Source organism: Eupeodes corollae, chromosome 1 (genome assembly GCF_945859685.1).
Source record: "Eupeodes corollae chromosome 1, idEupCoro1.1, whole genome shotgun sequence".
Classification (NCBI taxonomy): Eukaryota; Metazoa; Arthropoda; class Insecta; order Diptera; family Syrphidae; genus Eupeodes; species Eupeodes corollae.
This window is the reverse complement of record NC_079147.1, coordinates 118,709,579-118,731,108: the sequence shown is the minus strand read 5'-3', so window position 1 is coordinate 118,731,108 and position 21,530 is coordinate 118,709,579. Positions and strand designations below refer to the sequence as shown.

Here is a 21,530-nt window from a genome sequence, read left to right as displayed (position 1 = left end):
AAAGTACTGGATCTATTACGTAAGAAGTAAGAAAAACTGTAATAAGTTATATGAAAGTATACAAATAATGTCAGCTTACGATTAGTACTTTGTTGCATAACCATTGTTTTTTATGACTGTGTAGCATCTACGTGGCATTGAATCAACTAAAACCTAGTAACTTCACTTATTAAAGACGTCTTCGTATTGTGACAGCGCTCACAGACAATTGAAGTCCATTTCTTATTTTCCTAGAGCCTATGAAAGGGTTTTAGTAGTCATCCTTTTTGGGCCTAGCGTTTTCGGTTTATTTTTCCATTTTAAGGCGTTACTGCCCATTTTTGGTAAACAGGCTTGGATGTCTTGAATATTTTTGTAGGTTTTTCCGAAGTTTTCTAATAAGTTTTCGAATTTCTTCGGTGCAGTGTCTTGACCGTCCCATTGTTTATTTTGAGCTAATATTTATTAATTTTTTATATTCTAGTATGTTACAAATACTTAAAACTTTGTATAGTAAAATATTCACTTAACGAAAAATAAAAAAAAAATTAACACTTTTTAATTATAAAATCAAAAGCATTGCTATTTTTATGAATACTCTATTTCCAGAGATTTTGAAATAATGGGTGTTCATCGGGAAAAGTAGAGTATAACTTCAAGCTAAAAGACTTTAATATGAAAACGAAAGACCGTTAGATGCAAGTAACATGGTAATTTTTTTGGACGAATTTCCGTTATTTAAATAATTGACAATCTAATAAAATGTGACCAGCGCTGCCTTTTTTTATGAACACAACTGTATATAAAAAAATAGGCTGGAACGCGACTCTCACTGATAAATTCAATTCCGTGTGTCGATTTGTGTTGCTTTAAATTTTAACAAAATATTCATAACGGTATTTTTATTCGAAAACCAAGTTTTCTCGAAAGTTTTTATTTCTTATATAAACAAATACTGGTTTGATTTTTCTAAAAAAATGTAATGAGGTATTGAGAATCAAACATCAGTTCTTATCAACTTTGTGTATTTTGTGTAGATTTTAATTTGTATGAATATGACGGACGTACGATCGTACGTACACACGCACACACATACATACATCTCTATAAAAATCTATATCACCATAGACTAACTAATATTTTATTATATTTATATTTTTATATTTAACATTATCAGTTATTTTATGATATCACCTAGACTTTTCTAGTCACTGGGGTATTGTTGTTATAGAAATATACCAATATACCAAAATAAAATGGCGTCAAGTGCAGTCAGTGTTTGTGAGAAGTGCAACAAAAATATAAATTTAAGTGGGAAAAATTTCATTATTTGCGACGGCGAATGTAAAAAAGCGTATCACTCCAATTCCTCTTGCAGTGGAATATCGAAACATAAGTTGACAGAGATTGTGAGGGATAAATCTCTATGGTTTTGCTTATCATGCAAATCATCGAGGGACAGAAGGCGTAGCAGCATAATTCCACCACAACTGCAGCAACAACAACAGCATAATAGTTCAACAGGTATTACTAGTCTTAATCCAACAAATACAACTGAATCAGATAATATTACGAACAAACAACTTTCGGATAAACTCGATGAAATTTTAAATTTCCAAAAAACTCTTGAAAAAGAAATAAATTCACTTAGGAAAACAGTTGATGATTACAAAGCGCTAACTAATACCATAATGGAAGAAAACACAAACATGCAAAACGAATTATATATACTCAAAGAACAATTTAACACATATAAACAAAAAGTTGAAAAACATAAACAAACTTCACTGAACTATAGCTTAGCTTTATCTGGTATCCCATTAAAAACCGATGAAAATCTGAAATCGATATTCATAGCAATTTCCAACAAATTAAATGTCGATATTACACAAGGCTGCATAAAAGAAATTTATCGCAAGCCACACAGTAACGACGAAAACAATAGCCCGAGTCAAACTAATCCACCAAAGATCTTGATTGAATTCTTTGAAAAAAAAACTCGCGATAGTATCATAAATGCATACAAGAAGAGCAACAGAGATAAAAAATACCTTAACACCGGTTCGGTCTTTGGCGACAACACAACACAACCAGTGTATATAGAAGAAGTTCTCACAAAATTAAACAGCTACTTATTTAAGAAAGCGCGAGACTTAAAGAGACAAAATAAAATTGCATTTGCGTGGGTTACTAATGGAAGAGTACTAGTGCGTCTCACAGAAAAAGGGAAAGTAAGAGAAATTCGCAACATTGACTTCTTCAATGAATTGTGAGATGCATGTTCCCTTCTCCCCATGCAATATTCTCTATGACAACATTGCCAACATTAAATTATCTACAGGTAGCACTGCTAAAATTCTCTACATCAATGCTAGATCCATAAAAAACAAAATTGATGAATTTGAGCATATAATTAAAGGCTTTAATATTGATATTGATGTTATCTGCGTCACAGAAAGTTGGCTTTCAGACTCTGATGAAATTTATTTTAACTTAAAAAATTATGAAAAAATTACTGCAAACAGACCTACTGAAGGCGCGGGAGGTGTAATTATCTTTATATCTAAAAGCCATTCGTATACGCATTTATTTTCAATGAGTGACAACGAGGATAGTTTCTGCGCAGCAAATATTAAACTAAAAAATTACTCTTTTGATATTATGTGCGTTTACCGTAAACCAAACCTGATTGTTTCCAAGAAAGAAAAATTTCTATCCGTCCTAATGGAAAACATAACCAGAATGTCTTTACGAAATTCCATAATTGTTGGCGACTTTAATATAAATATTTTGATCGAAGATGCTTTTGTCATAAAATATCTTAACCTTATCAGAATGCACGGATATTTTGTTATAAATAAATCAATTCCTACCCGAAAAAATGCCAACCTTGATCACTTTTTTGTTAACAACCCCAATTACAATATAATTGCACATCACTCAAAACTTGACTTAGTTGACCATAATGTGACAGCTATTGACATAAGCGCTCCAAAGCCTGTAACGAAACACACATCACTAAAGCTCAACCCAAAATACATATATGTCACTGATGCAACAAAACTAACTATGAAGCTTAAAGAACACCCAATAGTTTTGTATGATTCCATGGCTTGTGAAGAAATGTACAATTACTTTGTTAACAAATTAAACGCTTATATAAAAAACACATCAAAAAAAGTCAAAGTCAAACAAAAACAAACCGATTCCTGTGAATGGCTCAGTAGCGAATTGATTTCTCTAATCAAAGAAAAAAACAAATGGTTTAGTAAACTGAGTAAGGATCCTAATAACATTTACATTCAGCGACAATACAAATATCTTAGAAATCAAGTAACAACTCAGAAACGACAAATTAAAGCAGATCATTACAGAAAACTTTTTGAGAGAAGTCTAAATGACAATAGGAAAACATGGGAAAATATCAACAGCCTTTTGTACAATAAATCAAAAAAGAATATGAACTGTCCTTTGCTCAATAACTGCTCACGAAACGAAAAATTAAAAAAAATAAATGATCTTAACGAATTTCTTGCTACGGTTGGCAAAAAAATCATAACTAAATGTCCGACTCAAAACATAGTCTATCCCACCAAACTGCAATTGGAAAGTTTTATACTAGGAAAGACAACACCAGAACTTATAAAAACTATTATGTGTGGACTTAAACCATCAAAAGCTAAGGATGTAGACAATGTTTTTTCTTCACTACTAAAGGAATGCAGTACAGAGCTTTGTAAACCAATCTCCATACTAATCAACAAATCATTAAGAGAGGGATATGTTCCAAAGATGATGAAAGTGGCCAGGGTTATCCCTATCTTCAAAAGTGGTGACATAGATGACTTCAATAATTATCGCCCTATTTCAATTCTACCTATTATATCGAAAATTATGGAAAAAGTTGTAAACCAGCAATTAATGGAGTATATCGAGCGTAATAAGCTCTCAACCTCTAAACAATATGGATTCCGGAAGAAGTCAGGTACGAGTACAGCGCTGATAGATATGGTATCAAACCTTCAAAAAAATAAGGACAACCGTAGTAATGTTGGTGCACTTTTCATAGACCTGTCAAAAGCCTTCGACACAGTCGACCATACAATTTTGCTGAGAAAGCTCTTTGCCCTAGGAGTAAGAGGCTCCTCCTTCAATTGGTTTAGATCCTATCTCTTAGAGCGTTTTCAGTACATCAAAATAGACGATTGCACGAGTGAAAGACAACCGGTTACGATGGGAGTACCACAAGGAAGTGTTCTTGGACCAACCCTATTTTGCTTATACGTACAGAACTTTGCAAACCTCTCACTGAATGGACATCCAGTTCTATTTGCAGATGACATAAGCTTGTTGTATTGCACAAACTCACCTGCAGGGATCGAGTGGCAAATGAATTCTGATCTTAAAAAGATTGAGACTTGGATGAACGCGCAAAAACTATGTGTAAACGCCCGTAAAACGAAGTATATCGTATGCACCAAATCCAATACCCCACTACGAATTGTGTACCAAGATGATGTAGTTGAACGAGTCAGTGAATTTAAATATCTTGGCCTCTGGGTGGACTCAGCGTTAGATTGGAACTTCCACATTTCGAAACTATCGAAAAAACTGTCTTCGCTTGCTGGAGTTTTTGGTCGAATCCGATACAGCGTTCCTGAAAATCTAAAACGAACAATGTACTTTTCTCTTTTTCATAGCCATTTGACCTATGGAATCAACATTTGGGGTACAGCAGTTCATGGCCTTCTACAAACCTTGCAAGTAGTGCAGAATAAGGCATTAAAAAACTTGTTCGGATTTGATTGGCTTACAAACACCCGACGGATTTATAAACAGCTGCAGATTTTAATGGTCAAAGATGAAATCGAAATAAATATGGTGACTCACATTCACAAGATAGTGCTTACGGAGGTTCATACAAACACCCAGCTGACTACAAGAAGTAACTTACACCAATACAACGTACGGAGTCGAAATAACATACACCTAGACCGAATATACTCAAAAAAATATGGAAGCAGCTCAATTTTATACAAGTCTATTCAGTATTATAACAAACATTCTGATGAGATCAAGAAATGTAATACTTTAAAATTTAAACTTCACGTTAAAGCCATGCTACTGTCAAAATACAATGTTTAAAAGGTCAATGTTAATTGTCATAGAGTAAACTGTAAGAATAAATTTTGTCTCCTTTTCTAATTTTTTGTCTCTACTGTATCTTAGTATGTCACACAAATTTCTTTTTTGCTATTCAATTGTTGCTTGATGTTTAAATTTCCACTTTTTATTAAAATTTTTTTTGTTGTTCCCATTGTCAAATACTAATTGTACTTATATTTAACACTTTTAATTACATAATTACATAAACATTATTGTAAAAACTATACAGCCTGTTACGAGATTCATCTCATAAGGCATTCTGAATAAATAAATAAAAAAAAAAAAAATAAAAAAAAAAAAAAAAAAAAACTAAAGACATTTTTGTTTGACTTTTAAGCGTCTAGCTTGTGTGATCCACTGTGATTCGAGAACAACACTTAATACAAATTATTTTTGTTATATTATATTTACATAGCTACATACGACTAAAAATATAACAAGAAGGTATTTATTTATTTAACAATTTCTATTTCTTTCTCCACAATATAGCCTATTCTTAACACATCGAAATACATTGACAAAAGCCAAGATTACGATTACCTTAAGCCTTGGCTTGGAACGGGTTTGCTAACAAGCTTTGGCAGAAAATGGCATTCAAGAAGAAAGGTAATTTAAAGCCAATACTTAATTTCATACATTGAATTAAATACGGAACATATTGATAGATTTTAACACCCGCATTTCATTTTAAAATTTTGGATGATTTCATTGACGTTTTCAACGAGCAAAGCTTAATATTATCAAAAAAATTGGAAAGTGAAATTAACAACGATTCGTTTAATATATTCCCATACGTAACTTTATGTACATTAGATATTGTGTGTGGTAAGTTAAACATTTTAGATTTATATAACAAAACTAATGCTAACTTTTTTTAAGAAACTGCAATGGGACGATGTATCAATGCTCAAAGCAATAGTGAATCCGATTACGTTAAGGCTGTTTATGGGTAAGTACAATGTGTTAACTTACTTTAAGCAGACTAGACATTTTAGACAATTAAGGGCTTAAATAGTTTAACATAAAGTTGTTAAAAAGGCAAACAAATGAGCATATATTCGTCCATTTGGATATTTTGTTGACATTGCTATTATCAATTTTCCATTGTCTTAGCAAGAAAATAAAGAAAGAGGCTGGAATACGACCAACAATAATATTTTCCTAATTGTGACCGTCCGTCGATATTTACTAAAAACATTTTGTGCAAGATAAAAAACTTTCAAAGTCATATATAAGTCTGAAACCAATTTTATCAATAAAATACGTTTGATTTCAATCGGAAATAAATATTTATTAGTGTAGTGGAAAGACTTCTTCACTCAATCACTTCTTCGTGGAAGTCCAGAGAAGGTTTGTACGTAGAGATAATACAAAAAAATATATAGAAAAGGTGTAAAATCAACATATCTTTCTATACTCAAATATACAAACAATTTGTACTAATACTAAAGAAATTACGATTCGTTGATTTCGTTGGAAATGTACAACGAAGATGTAATAATAATTGAAGATATGTGTCCAACGATTATAAATAAAGCATTAGCACAATTGCGCATGACCGCACAAATCGTGAGATACATGATTTTTTGAACGTGAGCAGGAGTTCAATTCTAATCGAATATAACCAAATTGAATATTCAACAAAAACATGTGTATGACACAATCATGCAAGCCGTTTAAAATAATACAGGTGGATTATATTTCTTGGATGCATCTGGTGGTACAGGCAAAACTTTCGTTTTATCATTGATTTTAGCGACTATTCGATCGGAACAGAAAATTGAATTGGCACTTGCGTCTTCGGGAATTGCTGCTACATCATTAGAAGGTGGTCAGACCTCTGCATTAAAATTGCCATTGAATGTACGGGTGATTGAAACTCCAACTTGCAATATTTCAAAAAAATTCGGCTGGTATACCACCGCATTGCTTGAATCTGAAAATTGGTTCTTTGTTTATATTATTGCGAAATATTAATCCACCAAAACTGTGTAATAGCACCAAATTGGAAGTGAAAAAGTTAGAACCAAATTTGATTAAAGCTGCAATCTTAATTGGTAAATCAAAAGGAGAAGTGTGTTTGATACTGCGTATCCCTATGATTCCAACTGACATGACATTTGAATTCAAAAGATTACAATATCCTGTGTTTATCATTTGCGATGTTCATAAGGCCAAAGGCCAAACACTTCAAGTTTGCAGTGTCAATTTAGAGGAACCATTTTTTAAAAATGTATTAAAAATGTAAATAGAATTTGGTTCGTTACAACCTCCCCTTCTGTCGCTGATAACGACCCGATGATGCAACAGGATTTAAAGAACATGTTCGTTTACGTCTCATTCGCTTTAGGTCTTCGCAATTTCGGATCGTCTTTTTTTGTTATTTCAAAAACAATTGTTGCTTTGTTAAAGAAGCCATGGCAATAGATGTATTAGACGCTTCAGAGTTCCATTATTATAAGAACAGGTAAACATTTGACAACATTTAGTGTACAAAAATGAGAAGGGAAATTTATTATACCCAGTGGAATAACACTCTTTAATAACATCTATAGTATCTATGTAAACAAGATTTGAATATTAAATATGCTAACAAGATCTTAAACCTTTTATTTTTAACAGAAATCTCAAATAAAGGTATACTGAATGTGAAATTATCTGAGAGAAGAATCCCAAAATAAGTTATGTAAGCCATACGCACATTATAACTACAAAAGAAGTAATTACAAAATGATAATGTAAATCACGGTACACAATTAATACAGTTTTCTGACACTGTAATTATCAATGAGATAAGGAATTTAAGAATTTTGATGTAAAATTATTTAAATTAAATTAAACAACTTTTAATAAATATAATAGTAATACTTGTATCTTTTTCTATACATAATAATACTCTTGTGACTTCTCGAACGTAACAGTACAGCACCCGATTAACCAAGGATTCATGAAGGAGATCATAGCGATGAATTGTCAGAACGACATGTATCCTCGATTAGCTTCGACGCTCACCCTCCAACTCCATTATAGTAACTTTTCTTAATATTCTTCCTAGCAATAACGGTATAGGATACCATCAATCATGATATAACCTCGTGTAGAACATTTTCGTTATTTGCTTCGAAAGAATCAATGATTTTTCTTCAAGTTGCGCATTACGTACTTCTTTAGCTCTTTGTGCCGGAAAACCAATTTTAAATTCACATTCAATACTTATATGGTTTTTAAAACAAGGTGGGCGGGGCAGTGTATCTGCCACAACGTTTTGTATACCAGGAGTGTAATCAAATTTTATATTGTAAGTTTGCAATAACAAAGACCAAGGAACTAGTCTTCCGGTTGGAGACTTTAAACTAAACAATCATTTTAACAGTTGGTGGCCTGTTAAAATTGATATTTCCGCTCTTTCTATGCATCCGCGGAATTTTTGAACTGCCCACACAAATGACAAGGCTTAACGTTCTTAGTAAGGTTGATTAGTCGCAATTAACAGTTGACTTTCGTTTTCGATTGGTTAGTAATACTTCTCCCTCTGTAGCAAAACAGCTCCAAACACATAGTTACTAGCATCTGTCCATTCAAAAAAAAAGCATATTTTCTTTCACTTGTTGAAGAATAGGTGGATTAAAAAACTATTCAGCTTGTTCTTCATTCGATTGCTTTGTAATACTTCTCCCCCTGCAGCAAAGGTGCTCCTAATGCATAGTTACTAGCATCTGCTCATTGAAAAAAGGCATATTATCATTCACTTGTTGAAGAATAGGTGGTGTAAAAAATACTCTTCAGCTTTTTCTTCATTAGACCATTTCAATTTTTTTTTGTAAGGTTTGATAGTGGTTTCTTGTCGTAACTAAGAACAAGTTTGCAAAAATGAGATGAGCTGCTTTAAATTCTTGGTTCGTGGGCGTTTGGTTATAGCTTTCGTTCACTCTGGATAGATTTTTAAACTATCTACTGTTAACATGAGTTTTATATATTGAACTACGGTTTAACATTTTATAATCTATCAAACATTTGCTGTCTTGTCTTCCATATGAGTTTCAAATTTTTAGAGCAGATAATAATATCATCTAGATATGATAAGATCAGGATGTTTGGAAGTTCATTTGTGAATTTGTCGTTTAACCTTTAGAATGTTGCTGGCATGTTCTTCAATCCAATGTCGTAAATGCTGTTTTGGCTTGTCGTTGCCTGCAATTTTAATTTGCCAATAACCTCATTTTCATTGTTGGTGATAGTCTGTAAGGAATTGTAGCTATTGATTCCTCTGAGTTTGTTTTTATTACATGCTCAATCCCTTTAATCGGCGTAGAAATATTTTCGAAAAGACTTATTTTGAAAGAAATCATCCACATTTTTTTCCGATTCAGAAAGGTGAAAAGCTTCATCATTTCTTATATTAAAATCAAGGGAGTAGTTTGACTCTTTTTTTCAAACCAAGAGATACAATTTTCCATAGGGAACTCTGGCGTTGTTAGCTTTTCAATTCTGGCTTCATTTAGGAAAACAGCATCGTTGAGTCTTGTCTCATCGAGTTTGAAATAAAAAATATGAGTTGAGTCATCGTTATAAAGCCAAGATTGTTCAAGAAAATTGGTGCCAAGAAGAGTTCTGTTGATTTCCGCACTTGTTAGACAGATGAAACGAATTTGTTTCAATCGTTTTCCAATGACGATACTAGCGTTTGTTGAATACACTAGTTCCTTTCTTGTGATTCCATGAGCAATAGTTACTTCTGCAAAGGCTTTTTGACAATTGTATTTGTGTTCTTAAGTTTTTGAAAGAGCTGGTGTCCATCTACGCTAGCCCCAGCTACCGTATTAAAATCCGCCTTTGAAGCCGGTTACATTGATATCAACGACCGGAACATGCCTACCTATAAATTATTGCATTTAGCGCAATTTGATCGGTAAAATCCAGCAGTACCACAACCATAACAATTTAATTTGGTGTCTTCTTTTTCCTTATTTCCGGTTTGTTATTGCTTTTCTAGATTTTTGAAGCAAACCTCAGCGGAATGAATTTTCTTTCAGCAAAAAGAACAATGTAAATCAGATTTTTCTGAAACATCAACTAGAATATTTTTCATACTTGATTGTTTCTTATTTAAAGACAATTCAATTTCTCTGGCCTTGTATTAATGGTTTTGGAAAGTCAGAACATCTTCTTTAGATATTCGCTCCCTAATTTTAATGTTTAATTGAGAAAAAATCATGAATTATAGTATTCTCTTTCAAATATTCTTTTCATTGAGAAAATAATCTTTTTAGACAGATAAAAAGCATCTGTTGAAATCATCTGTTTTCATTTAGCTTCTGTTATACTGAAAAATGTCTACAAATATTCTCCAACCTGGTCTAAGAGGAGCGAAAGCAGTTCTTAGTAACTCGATCACTTCATCAAACGTCTTTGTTTCTTGTTTGACTCTTAGCCACTAAAATGAAGCATATCCTTTTCGAAAAAGAGGAAAACTAGTAAGTGCATACTGAACAGTAATATTAACACCATTTTTATAAATGATTATGGTTTCGATAAAATCTTCAACTTTCGGCTTATTATTTCCTCCATGAAATCTAGCATTGCAAAAACTAAACGTACTCTTAGGCGCTTCTTGAACGTTAAGGCTACATAATAAAGTTGAAAATTGACTTTGTGTCAGGCTTATACTTATTGTGCTGTATTGACTTAGGATGGGTTTGGAGTCCCTAACTTTTGCAACGCGTTAAAGGGTCTGATATTGGTTGCTTAAATTATTTGCGTAATTCTTCCTCGGCTTAGTACTAAAACTTTCTGAGTTTTGAGGTTTTTTTTGTGGCTGGGGTTCTCCAGTCAGGTTTTGTTAGATTTGTTTGTTTAATTTATAATTTACAATTGGTTTTCATTTTTCTTTCTACACTTTTGGGTTACGGTCCTTAAAAGACAGCATACGCGTCTACAAATGTCCTCGAAGTCATACCGTAAGCTAAAAGAGCCCCGAGGTCTTGAAATGTTTTTACGATTATGTTTGTTTGGTGATATAAAAAAGAAAAGTAAACGATTTTGAATTTGGATGACTATACATTGATTTTCGATGATTGGAATTCGAATAAATCTAGAATTGCTTTCTATTGATCATTTAACTTCTGCTTGACATTATTTTACAAATGTTTTACTGTAAATATTTACTCAGAGAGAGCTTTCACTGTTATATAATGCAAAATTCAAAAATGTTATAACTATTTTAGTTAATTTTTGGTAAGCCACAATGAGTCATTGAATTATTTATACAATGTAAAACAAATCTTTTCAATATTTATAATTTAATTAATTTTGAAATTAATAATTTAAGTATGTAATGATAATAATTCAAAAGCATTTATAGTTTCTTTAATTTTAAAAAGTAAATAGAATTTGTTTCGCTATATTAGTATTTTTTTAGGGTTCATATTTGTTATAAAAAAATACGATTTGATTTTTTTTACAGAACTAAATTATATTAAAAAAAATTGTTTAGAATAAAATACTTTCGAAATCAATACATCAATTGATTCTCAAAAATCAGTTATTATGAATATAGTGTATTGGATATTATTTAAATGTTAAGAACTATGTCTTTTATAAGATAAAATTAGTTTAAGGCCCATGTCTTTAGCTGTCCAGAAAATATTCTAGTTGAAAATACATTTTTACCAACTTTTAGTAGCATTTTTCAGGTTTTTATTTTTTATTAAAAAAATGTCACTTCAATTATTCACAAAGTATTACCAATTGCCAAGGACGTTGGTGTTGATGCATCAAATAAGATAATATCATTTTTTGTTCACCAAATATTGGAAGTATCAAATAGTCTTGGTTCAGGTTGATAACAAATTGAGTACAGTGATAGACCAGGCCATAACCTTTCAGAATTTTTTAACTTGTTTATCCCTAATCATAACGGTTTTTGAGTAACGGCTGTTTTTTGAAACTTGTCCAAGCTCCTTCTTTGAACCACTCTTTTGTTCAGCTCTTCCATAATAATAAATTGTGTGAGATACCGGGCGTAAGCACATAATACATTTGCTAAGCTGATCTCTAGTCTAACATCACATTTCCAATCAAATCGACATATACTCGCGTTGTGATGTAAATTCCTTAACTAAAAAACGGCACTACAGCGATTACATTGCTGAGTACAAAGGAATTACCAAAGATTGTGCATTTATCTGCAAAATAGACGGTTACAACCAATCGTAAGATGATTATAAGATCCAGTATATGATTGCATTTTATACCCTGTACGAAAACGTCCGACTGATAGCGACGCAAGACAAAGAAACGAAATTGGAAAAATTGCAGCAGATCCTCACACGACCGGGATAGCTCATTATTAACTAAAAAAATGAAAGTGAATTAAATTCTTAAAGCAAGAAATTGTTAAAAAAAAACTTAAATTGTTAAAACAACAACTACAGATATTATTGAGTTTAAAGGCTACTGCTCCGAAGTATTATCAAACAAAATATTAGAAAATTGTACAGTTCCAAATAAAAACATGCAACAAGTACTAGATCCACCAATACTCGTAATGAAAGTCTTGATATTATTAAAAGTCTACCAATTTTGAAGGTAGCAGTGAAAAATATGTGAGTTGGTGAGAAGCTTGTCAAAACAGGATGCGTCTCTACAATCTTTGTAGCACGCTGCTTTAAGCGTAATGTGAAATAAAATAGTTGCCCAAGCACGCGGATATGAGACCAATACATATCTTAAGTCATGAACTAACCTAGAGATTTGCCCAATGCATTAGACCAGGCTCAAGATTTGGAATGCAACGAAACACGAAGTAGATTTTTGAATTAATACGATCAAAGACATAATATTGAAAATAAAAGTAATGCATTAAGATGACAACAATTTCAATATAGTCATCAAGAAGCAAATAGTCAGCAAGTACGAGGGTAACATTTTTTTGATGAACGGTTGTAAAATGAAATATTTAATTAATATAAAATTGATAACTAAACACAAATGTCATAGTTATCTTCAATTTTATATCATTTATGTCACAATGTGATAAGAGCTACCAGACGCTTACATAAACGGCTAGCTTACGACATTCGAAAAAAAGAAGATAAGCAAGGATATTATCACAAGACAACCATAATTCTTTATCTAGATATACTATAGGAACCACTTTTAATTTTTATCATGGAAACAATATAGAAACGTAGCACCACAGTAAATGCAAAGATTAAGATATGAACGTAATAATCATAATAATAAATTTAGAAATACTTACAATCAATTAAATCAAAATATGAATTTTATTACAATTTTTGTTTTTGTTATACATAATTTGATGTTTTGTGCGACAATTTAAATTTAAATTTGATCGAATAACGAACGAAATGCAACTTTAACAAGCTTGATAAACTGTACACTTTCTAAGAGTCCATGACCATCGACTTGGAAGTTAAAAACAACAATGCACAGGTGCTGTTCTGGTTAATTTGGAAAAGGCTTTTAGTATCGTATAGGGTCTTTATCTAAAGCTGAGTAGGCCTAACATAAGCAATCAATATACTTCATGATATGCTTAATACTAAAAAGTTTGTATTTAAAAGTGGAAATGTAACTTCTACCACAACATTTCAAATTAAAAATGGTAATGGCGATCTAATAGGCAATTGTGTACGCCGATGATCTAAAGGTTGATATTATTAGAATTCTTTTGCATTTTGATAAGAATCAGTGATATTCCAACGACTGGAAATTGTAAATAATTCTCCAGGAGTCGGAAACAATTCTGCTCCAAACTCCGTTGACTAGGACCACGAGGGATACGTGCAAGAATTGGCGCAATAATGTCATCGTTGATCTTCACGGGCAGCGATTAACGAGCAAATCATATCATATATAAAAAATATTTCGACAGACATATAAATGGCTAAGGAAGCCTTCGGTCTGACGACACGGCTGTTTTACAGCAGTCGGCTTGACTCCAGAGTGAAGGTAATTTCCTACATAGTCGTTATACGCCGATGATCGCTTATGGTTGTTCTGGGTGGTTCAACTTTGCCCCTTCCCAGATGGATGTACCAGCTTATATCGAACAGTCAAATCTTCTTTTGTTCATAACTATTTCAACAAGTTCCTTTACAACGGAGCTCGAATCAACAAAATTGACAATTTCGTGATAAAACTCGTTCGATTTCACATTGCTAGAGCTATGTCTTTTATCCGAATGACGAGTACATTGAAAGTGCACACTTGAGCGGCTTCATTCCACCAGAAGAATTGTTCCTCTTAGATAGATGCGGTCTGATAAACGATAGATTGGCAGTGAACAGTCAGGACATTGAAATTAACTTTAAAGAAGTAAAAATTGTCTCATTAAACTTTTGAAGATTATAACTTCAAAATGTGCCATTATAAAAAAATACAATTACGACTTAGAAATTGAATCCGGTGTTATGAACGGTTAACATAAGTTAATTAATAAAACAAATAGTGATATAAACTAAGTTACTTATAAAAATACTATAAGTCTGGACGATAAAATATACAAAACATATACAAGCAAATTAAAGAAGTTATATTAAGAAATCATAATTCAAAGTTTTACATAGATCAAAAAATTAAAGGAGATACAACTTACGAATTCGATGACATAGGTACTTTAAAAATCGAATTGACAGTTTTTCTTACAAAAAATAAAAACCTAAAAAAAAATATTAAAAGTTGGTAAAAATTGATTTTCGACTCAAATATCTTTTCAAAACTTCGAGATATTGTGTTTAATTTACTTTTATCTTTCAAAAAATATTGTTGTCAACAATCAGTAAAATTTTGAAAAAAATTCAATTGACAGTTTTTTACAAAAAAAAATTTAACAAAAGTTGGTAAAAAATGATTTTCGACTCAAATATCTTTTCGAAAATTTGAGATAATACCTTCTAACTAATTTTTATTTATAGCAAATATTGCTTTCAATATTAGGAAAAATTTTGAGAAAAATCGAATTGACAGTTTTTTTACAAAAAATGAAAACCTCAAAAAATGTACAAAAGTTGATCAAAATTGATTTTCGACTCAAATATCTTTTCAAACATTGTAGATATTGGCTTTGAACTAATTTTATTTCACAGAAAATATTGTTTTCGATATTCAGTAATTTTTATATAAAAATCCAACAGTCCGTTTTTTTATAAAACCTACAAAAAATAGTACGCGAATTTGGTAAAAATTGATGCGAGTACAAATAGACAAACTTTTAAGCAAAACAAATCGACAGACGGGATGGGAAGTTATCAGTGTGGGTCGCATCCCAGCCTCATTTTAGTGTTTCCATCACGCCACTAGTAAGCGTAAGACTATCATACTGGAGATCTGCGTTTAATTGCAGCCTGTGCCACCTACATTTTATTTGCTGATACTGCCTCTTGCAAGAAATTGACACTTCGTCTGACATAAGTTCTTTTCATGAAAAGTGCTTTCTGGAATTAGTAGATGTTCGGATTTTTCATAAAAATTGTAGGTCTCTTCCATCCCTGAAAAGACTCGCACACATTAATGGTTGAGAGTGTAAGCCACTATGGAATAGTTCTCTATGAACTGTTGCGCACCCTTATATTTTTGTAAAACAAAAATTCAGTTTCTTGAAGTATGTTAACACATTTTTATTTTTTTCCTATACTACCATTTAAGAATTAAAATATTAAAAAGCGCAATAGGAAAAACTGAAGAGGAAGATTGTAGTTAACAAATAAATTAAGTGTTCAACAGTAAATGTACGAGTATATAACTGTAAAAAAAGGGAAAAGTTTCAATACAAACATATGATATAAATTCTAATACAAATACACATTCCATTGCAACTAGCAATATAAACATACTAATCGAATTCCTATTATTGTACACGTATGTACGTACTTGAAAATTTACAAATCATTTTTTCTTTTTAATTTTTTAATAAAACATATCAACAGAAAGAATAAGGTGCACAATATTCCTCTTTTATAAGAATTAATTATATGTATATTATAAAATGAGTGTTATACATTACATGTAAATACCAATAAAAAAAATTATTTTAATTTTCAGAATTGGAGAAATAATACAAAATCGGCAATCGAAATTATGGCTGCAGTGGAATTCTGTTTTTAGACTCACAAAAAACTACTATATTCATAAAAAATTTATCAACACCCTGCATGGGTTTTCTAACAAAGTGATTGAAGAACGAAGAAGAGAAGTCACCAGCAATAAATATAATAATAATAGTAATAATAATAATCACAATAATAACAAAAATAATAATAATCATAATAATAATAGTAATAATAATAATAATAATACAAATAATAATAATAATGATGATAATAATATTAATAACAATAATAATAATAACAATAATAATTCCGAAGATTATTTTGGCAAAAAAAAACGTTTAGCATTTCTTGACTTACTAATCGAAGCATCAAATGAAGGAACAGTTTTGACAAAAGAAGATATCAGAGAAGAAGTAGATACATTTATGTTTGAAGGACATGATACTACGTCAGCTGCTATATCTTGGACGTTATTTTTACTTGGAAGTCATCCTGAGATTCAGGATAAGGTGGTTAAAGAATTAGATCAAATATTCGGCAGTAACAGAGAGTGTCCCGCAACGATGAAAAATCTCTTGGATATGAAATATTTAGAAAATTGCATTAAGGATGCCTTGCGACTCTATCCTAGTGTTCCAATGATGGCGAGATCAGTGACTGAGGATGTTATAATAGGTAAGACTTTTAATGATTATCTTTAACAATATTTTTCTGACTTAAAGAATATAAAATTCTATGTTAGAGAAATCATTTACCCTTATGTGATTTTTTCGACAAGGCCCTTTGTCCCGCTAGGAATCACCCATGGGCCTTAATTGTTGCATCACCATTTCGAGTTGACATGTTAAAGTGAAAGTGTAAAATTTTATCCTGCTTTTTCGTATAATTTTAATTGTAATTATTTAACTGAGTTATTTAAAATCAAAACCCGTATTTAAGTTGCATTTTGTCAAATTTTATTGAAATTACTAAATTAGTTGTTTGGACAGTGGTTAGATCATTCAGTTTGAAAATTTCATTTAAATAGCACCACCAATTTTTGTAAGCATTGGACTTTCTTAAAAGAACCGTAAGAGAAATTTAAACCAGACTTCATCTTAACAAACCTGCAAAAAAAATAAAAATACGCTTGTCAAAAAGTTCAAGGATCTTGCAACAAAAGTTTACCTTTTGGCATTTTTTTTGGAAAATCAGTTCTTTAAGAGCCATAAACAAGGAACTTAAAACCAACTTGTCCTTAAAAAATGATGCGTTGCATAAACAATAAGAGTAAATTGTGGTACATCATCCTATAGACAAAAAAACAGATGCAGTCCAATTTGCAACTGAAGTTGAAAAAGTTTAACTCAAACGTGCAAGACAATTTTTTATTAGTGCATTTCGCAAATATTGTATAAAGAGAACAAGCACTTGTTTCCCTTTATAGAAGACAGTGTCTACTAGCTATCAAAAACCAACTGTTTTCTATCAATCACAACGATAAAATAAAAAAATATTTATTTTACGTTTTTTAAAAGTTTTTATTTTGGTATATAACACCAAATGGCTTTCATTTGTTTATTTAATTTCTTTGATTTGTTTTGTGAAACCACTAAATTACCATTTAACTAAATTGTATTCTTTTTTTAAATATTTATTTTATATTTCTGTGGTGTATCCACACGATGTATTTCTTATATAATATTGATTTTAATTCTATTTGCGTATTGTTTTATTATCAAAATGTAGTCAACTGACCCCATAGCCATAGTAAACTTACTCCGGTTCTGGGATTATTTGACCAACTTACTGTCGTTTTGAGGAAATAAAGGACTTGGCATCAATTAATTTCAAACACATATTTTTTTCATAATACAAATTGCTTCCTGTTGATATCTTTCAAATCTTGAGTCATCCCCGACCTACCCTACAAAGCAAACTCTCGAAGCCGAGACATTTGCAACCTATTCTTAAACTCTTTTGTGATGTGAACCTTCGTACTTTTGCATTGCCTAGAGATGAGGATAGTTAGCTTAACGATGGTGTTATTTTTTTAAACTTGAAACAATACTGCCACGCACGGCATTCGGTGGAATTTGTCAAAGAATTTACAGTTGAGCTAAAGAATTACACTGGCCATTTTTTCAATAAGCGTTATAAGGATAGCTGATCTTTACGAAGATATCAGCATGCCTACTCATTTCAAATAGAATTACTTTCGTGATCGTCGTTTTTCAAATTAATCTATGTATATTGTTACAATTATAGAAGTGGTTTTGATTAATAACAAAATAAGCATTTCTTAAACATTTTGTAAGGGCCCTATTAACCCCAACAATTATAAGAATACAGTTTTAATACGCAAATCTCCCAAAGAAGTATACAATTTAGTTAAGAATAACAAGAGGTCACTATTGATATGATAACATAACGAATCTCTATTGAAGATAATAGCAAAGTATTTACGGCGATCTGAAAGCTTAAGTAATCCGATAATCTTGAATCATACGTGGGCATTCCGATGTTTTTTAACTTCCCATAGAAAGTTATTGTAATTAGTACGATTTGTCAAATTGAAAATTTTGTCATTTTTGACGTTTCAAGGTCGAAATAAAAGATTTTTAGAAAGATATATATGCGTGCGTGTGTACATACGTTCGTACGTCCGCGACGTTTTTTTCTTCGTCAATACATCAAAACCCAATAGAGATATCGACTTCAAATAAATTCTGTTATAAAGATAATAATGCAGAAAGGTGCAGAAAGTGATCTCAAGAAAATTGCGTGGGTGGTTTTTTTACCATAGTAGTTTAAAATAAAGGTGAACATTTTGGTTAACCCTATAAATCTCACGAACCAAAAACGCTAGAGATTGAACCAAATTTTATATAATATATTGTATCGTGATACCAAACAAGTATTTTTTTGAAAAAAATCCAAATAACGGTTTTTATAAATCAAAAAAACTGAAAAAAAGGTCACCTAGAAAATTTTACGAATAAAAAATGATTTTATCTCCAAAACAATTTGGCCAACAAAAAATAATGTTTTAAGCATCTTTTAAAATTTATTATTTATATATTTAAAATCCACAGTTTTTTTTTATAAAAAAATAAAAATATAAAAAAAAGCATTACTCAAAGTTTCTATAGGCGCCCATTTGGTCCCGTTTTTTATACTAAGGTATTGTTCGTTTCATCGTTCGTTTTACTGTTTCGTAAACCTGTTGTAAATGTTTGTCAATTTCCGTAATTTTCAGGTCTCTGTTGTTTGGTGGGACCATGCCACTATAATTCAATTTTCTTGCTAAGAAGTTGGTGATTACGAAGCCAGCGCATCTTACTGTAACTGTAAGAGTGCGTTCCAACGTAATACTACAACTTCACGCGTCTGAAGCATCAAGTTCTAAAGCAGATAAGTAGCTTGCGGAGCTCCAGCCCCATAAGCCACACTCATATACATACGATTTCCTTGAGTGAGATAGATGCATACCATGCAAACTTCTATCCTCTTGAGCTTTCGCAATTGATTGTTGTATTTGACTTTATAATTAATGCCTTTTCGTATAAAGAGAGCGACACCGTCCCCTAAAGTGGAGTCGAGCGGGTCTTTTCTTATGATATTCTAATTTTTATGAGTCAATTTGTGTTTGTGGTATAGCCTGGCTTCGGAAGCCATTAACACATCGGGACTGAAGTGGTTCAACAATTGGAACATATTGGCTCTTCGTTCAATCCTAATCAATGAATTTACATTCAAAGCTAGGACTTTTAGGCGCGTCTACGGCAGCACGCCTATTATGGTCTAAATTACGCCAGTCAAGGGAACAAAGAGTGGAGATGATCTACCCTTTTGTCTTGCTCCTTTATCTAACTTTGCAGCCCTGATAGTAAACCTTGAATGCTCAACAACAAGGCTACAGCGTGAGGCTGCACCTCTGGTGCCTAAGGCATGGAGGCATTTGGGGCAACGGTTTGTAGATCCTGTCTCGAGTTCCTATTCCCTGACACCATTTGGGAGTACGAAAATTTGGAATCCACGAATTTTGTTGAGCCCGTTGAATTATTCGACTTCTTTAGGCTTTTTGAATGACCTGTTTTTGTTTAATTTCTTGGACATTATGGAAACAGCTTGAGCTGGGCTAAATCTTCAACCCGCTCATTCCCAGCTTACACCCTCTCTTAATGTGAGTTTCGAAGCACTTGACGCAGCGCAACTGCATATTGCAGTTTGCTAAAACTCTGGTACTTTGAAAAATTGTAAAATGTCGTCGTGCCTTTTTAATGTATCCCAGTGTATGGATTGATAGTCGAAGGATTTGATTTCCTTCAGACACTCAAAATTACTTTGGGGGGATACTGTTACGAGGAACATTGGCAGCCTATAACCCTCTCGTCTAGACTTCAACCTAGTGAAAGGCTTGACCCCGATTAAATCGAGATCTCCATTGGCTTTTTGACGGAGCTCAGCTGAAAGCGCGTGTGGTTCCGTAGAGGAACTTATGCAATCCAGTAGGACCGTTTTTAATTGTTCACTTGGAGGCGTGAAGCTGAAGAACCCAGCTGTGGCCTCCTTAAGCACTTCTTTAACTATGTTGTATTCAGCCAATGAGGAACACTGCACCGAATACCTTAATATTTTGCTCCGCTTCTGTGATTTTGAATCAGTTTCAACAGGTAAGTTATATTACACATTTGAAAAGTGAAAAAGCGCCAAATATAACACGAAACTTATAAACAATTATATTTGTATATAGTCGCAATGCATTAACACATCGGGACTGAAGTGGTTCAACAATTGGAACATATTGGCTCTTCGTTCAATCCTAATCAATGAATTTACATTCAAAGCTAGGACTTTTAGGCGCGTCTACGGCAGCACGCCTATTATGGTCTAAATTACGCCAGTCAAGGGAACAAAGAGTGGAGATGATCTACCCTTTTGTCTTGCTCCTTTATCTAACTTTGCAGCCCTGATAGTAAACCTTGAATGCTCAACAACAAGGCTACAGCGTGAGGCTGCACCTCTGGTGCCTAAGGCATGGAGGCATTTGGGGCAACGGTTTGTAGATCCTGTCTCGAGTTCCTATTCCCTGACACCATTTGGGAGTACGAAAATTTGGAATCCACGAATTTTGTTGAGCCCGTTGAATTATTCGACTTCTTTAGGCTTTTTGAATGACCTGTTTTTGTTTAATTTCTTGGACATTATGGAAACAGCTTGAGCTGGGCTAAATCTTCAACCCGCTCATTCCCAGCTTACACCCTCTCTTAATGTGAGTTTCGAAGCACTTGACGCAGCGCAACTGCATATTGCAGTTTGCTAAAACTCTGG

At 32.3% G+C, this 21,530-nt stretch overlaps 1 protein-coding gene across 1 annotated transcript in view; it reads left to right on the top strand.

Annotated features, from left to right (window-relative positions):
* Window positions 1-21,530, top strand: part of LOC129943368 (cytochrome P450 4c3) — a 52,760-nt gene that overhangs the window by 29,405 nt on the left and 1,825 nt on the right. The window contains exons 3-6 of the mRNA XM_056052756.1: window positions 5,635-5,751; window positions 5,811-5,970; window positions 6,025-6,094; window positions 16,210-16,892. Of these exons, the coding sequence (XP_055908731.1) occupies window positions 5,635-5,751; window positions 5,811-5,970; window positions 6,025-6,094; window positions 16,210-16,892 (1,030 nt within the window). The remainder of the gene's footprint in view (window positions 1-5,634; window positions 5,752-5,810; window positions 5,971-6,024; window positions 6,095-16,209; window positions 16,893-21,530) is intronic.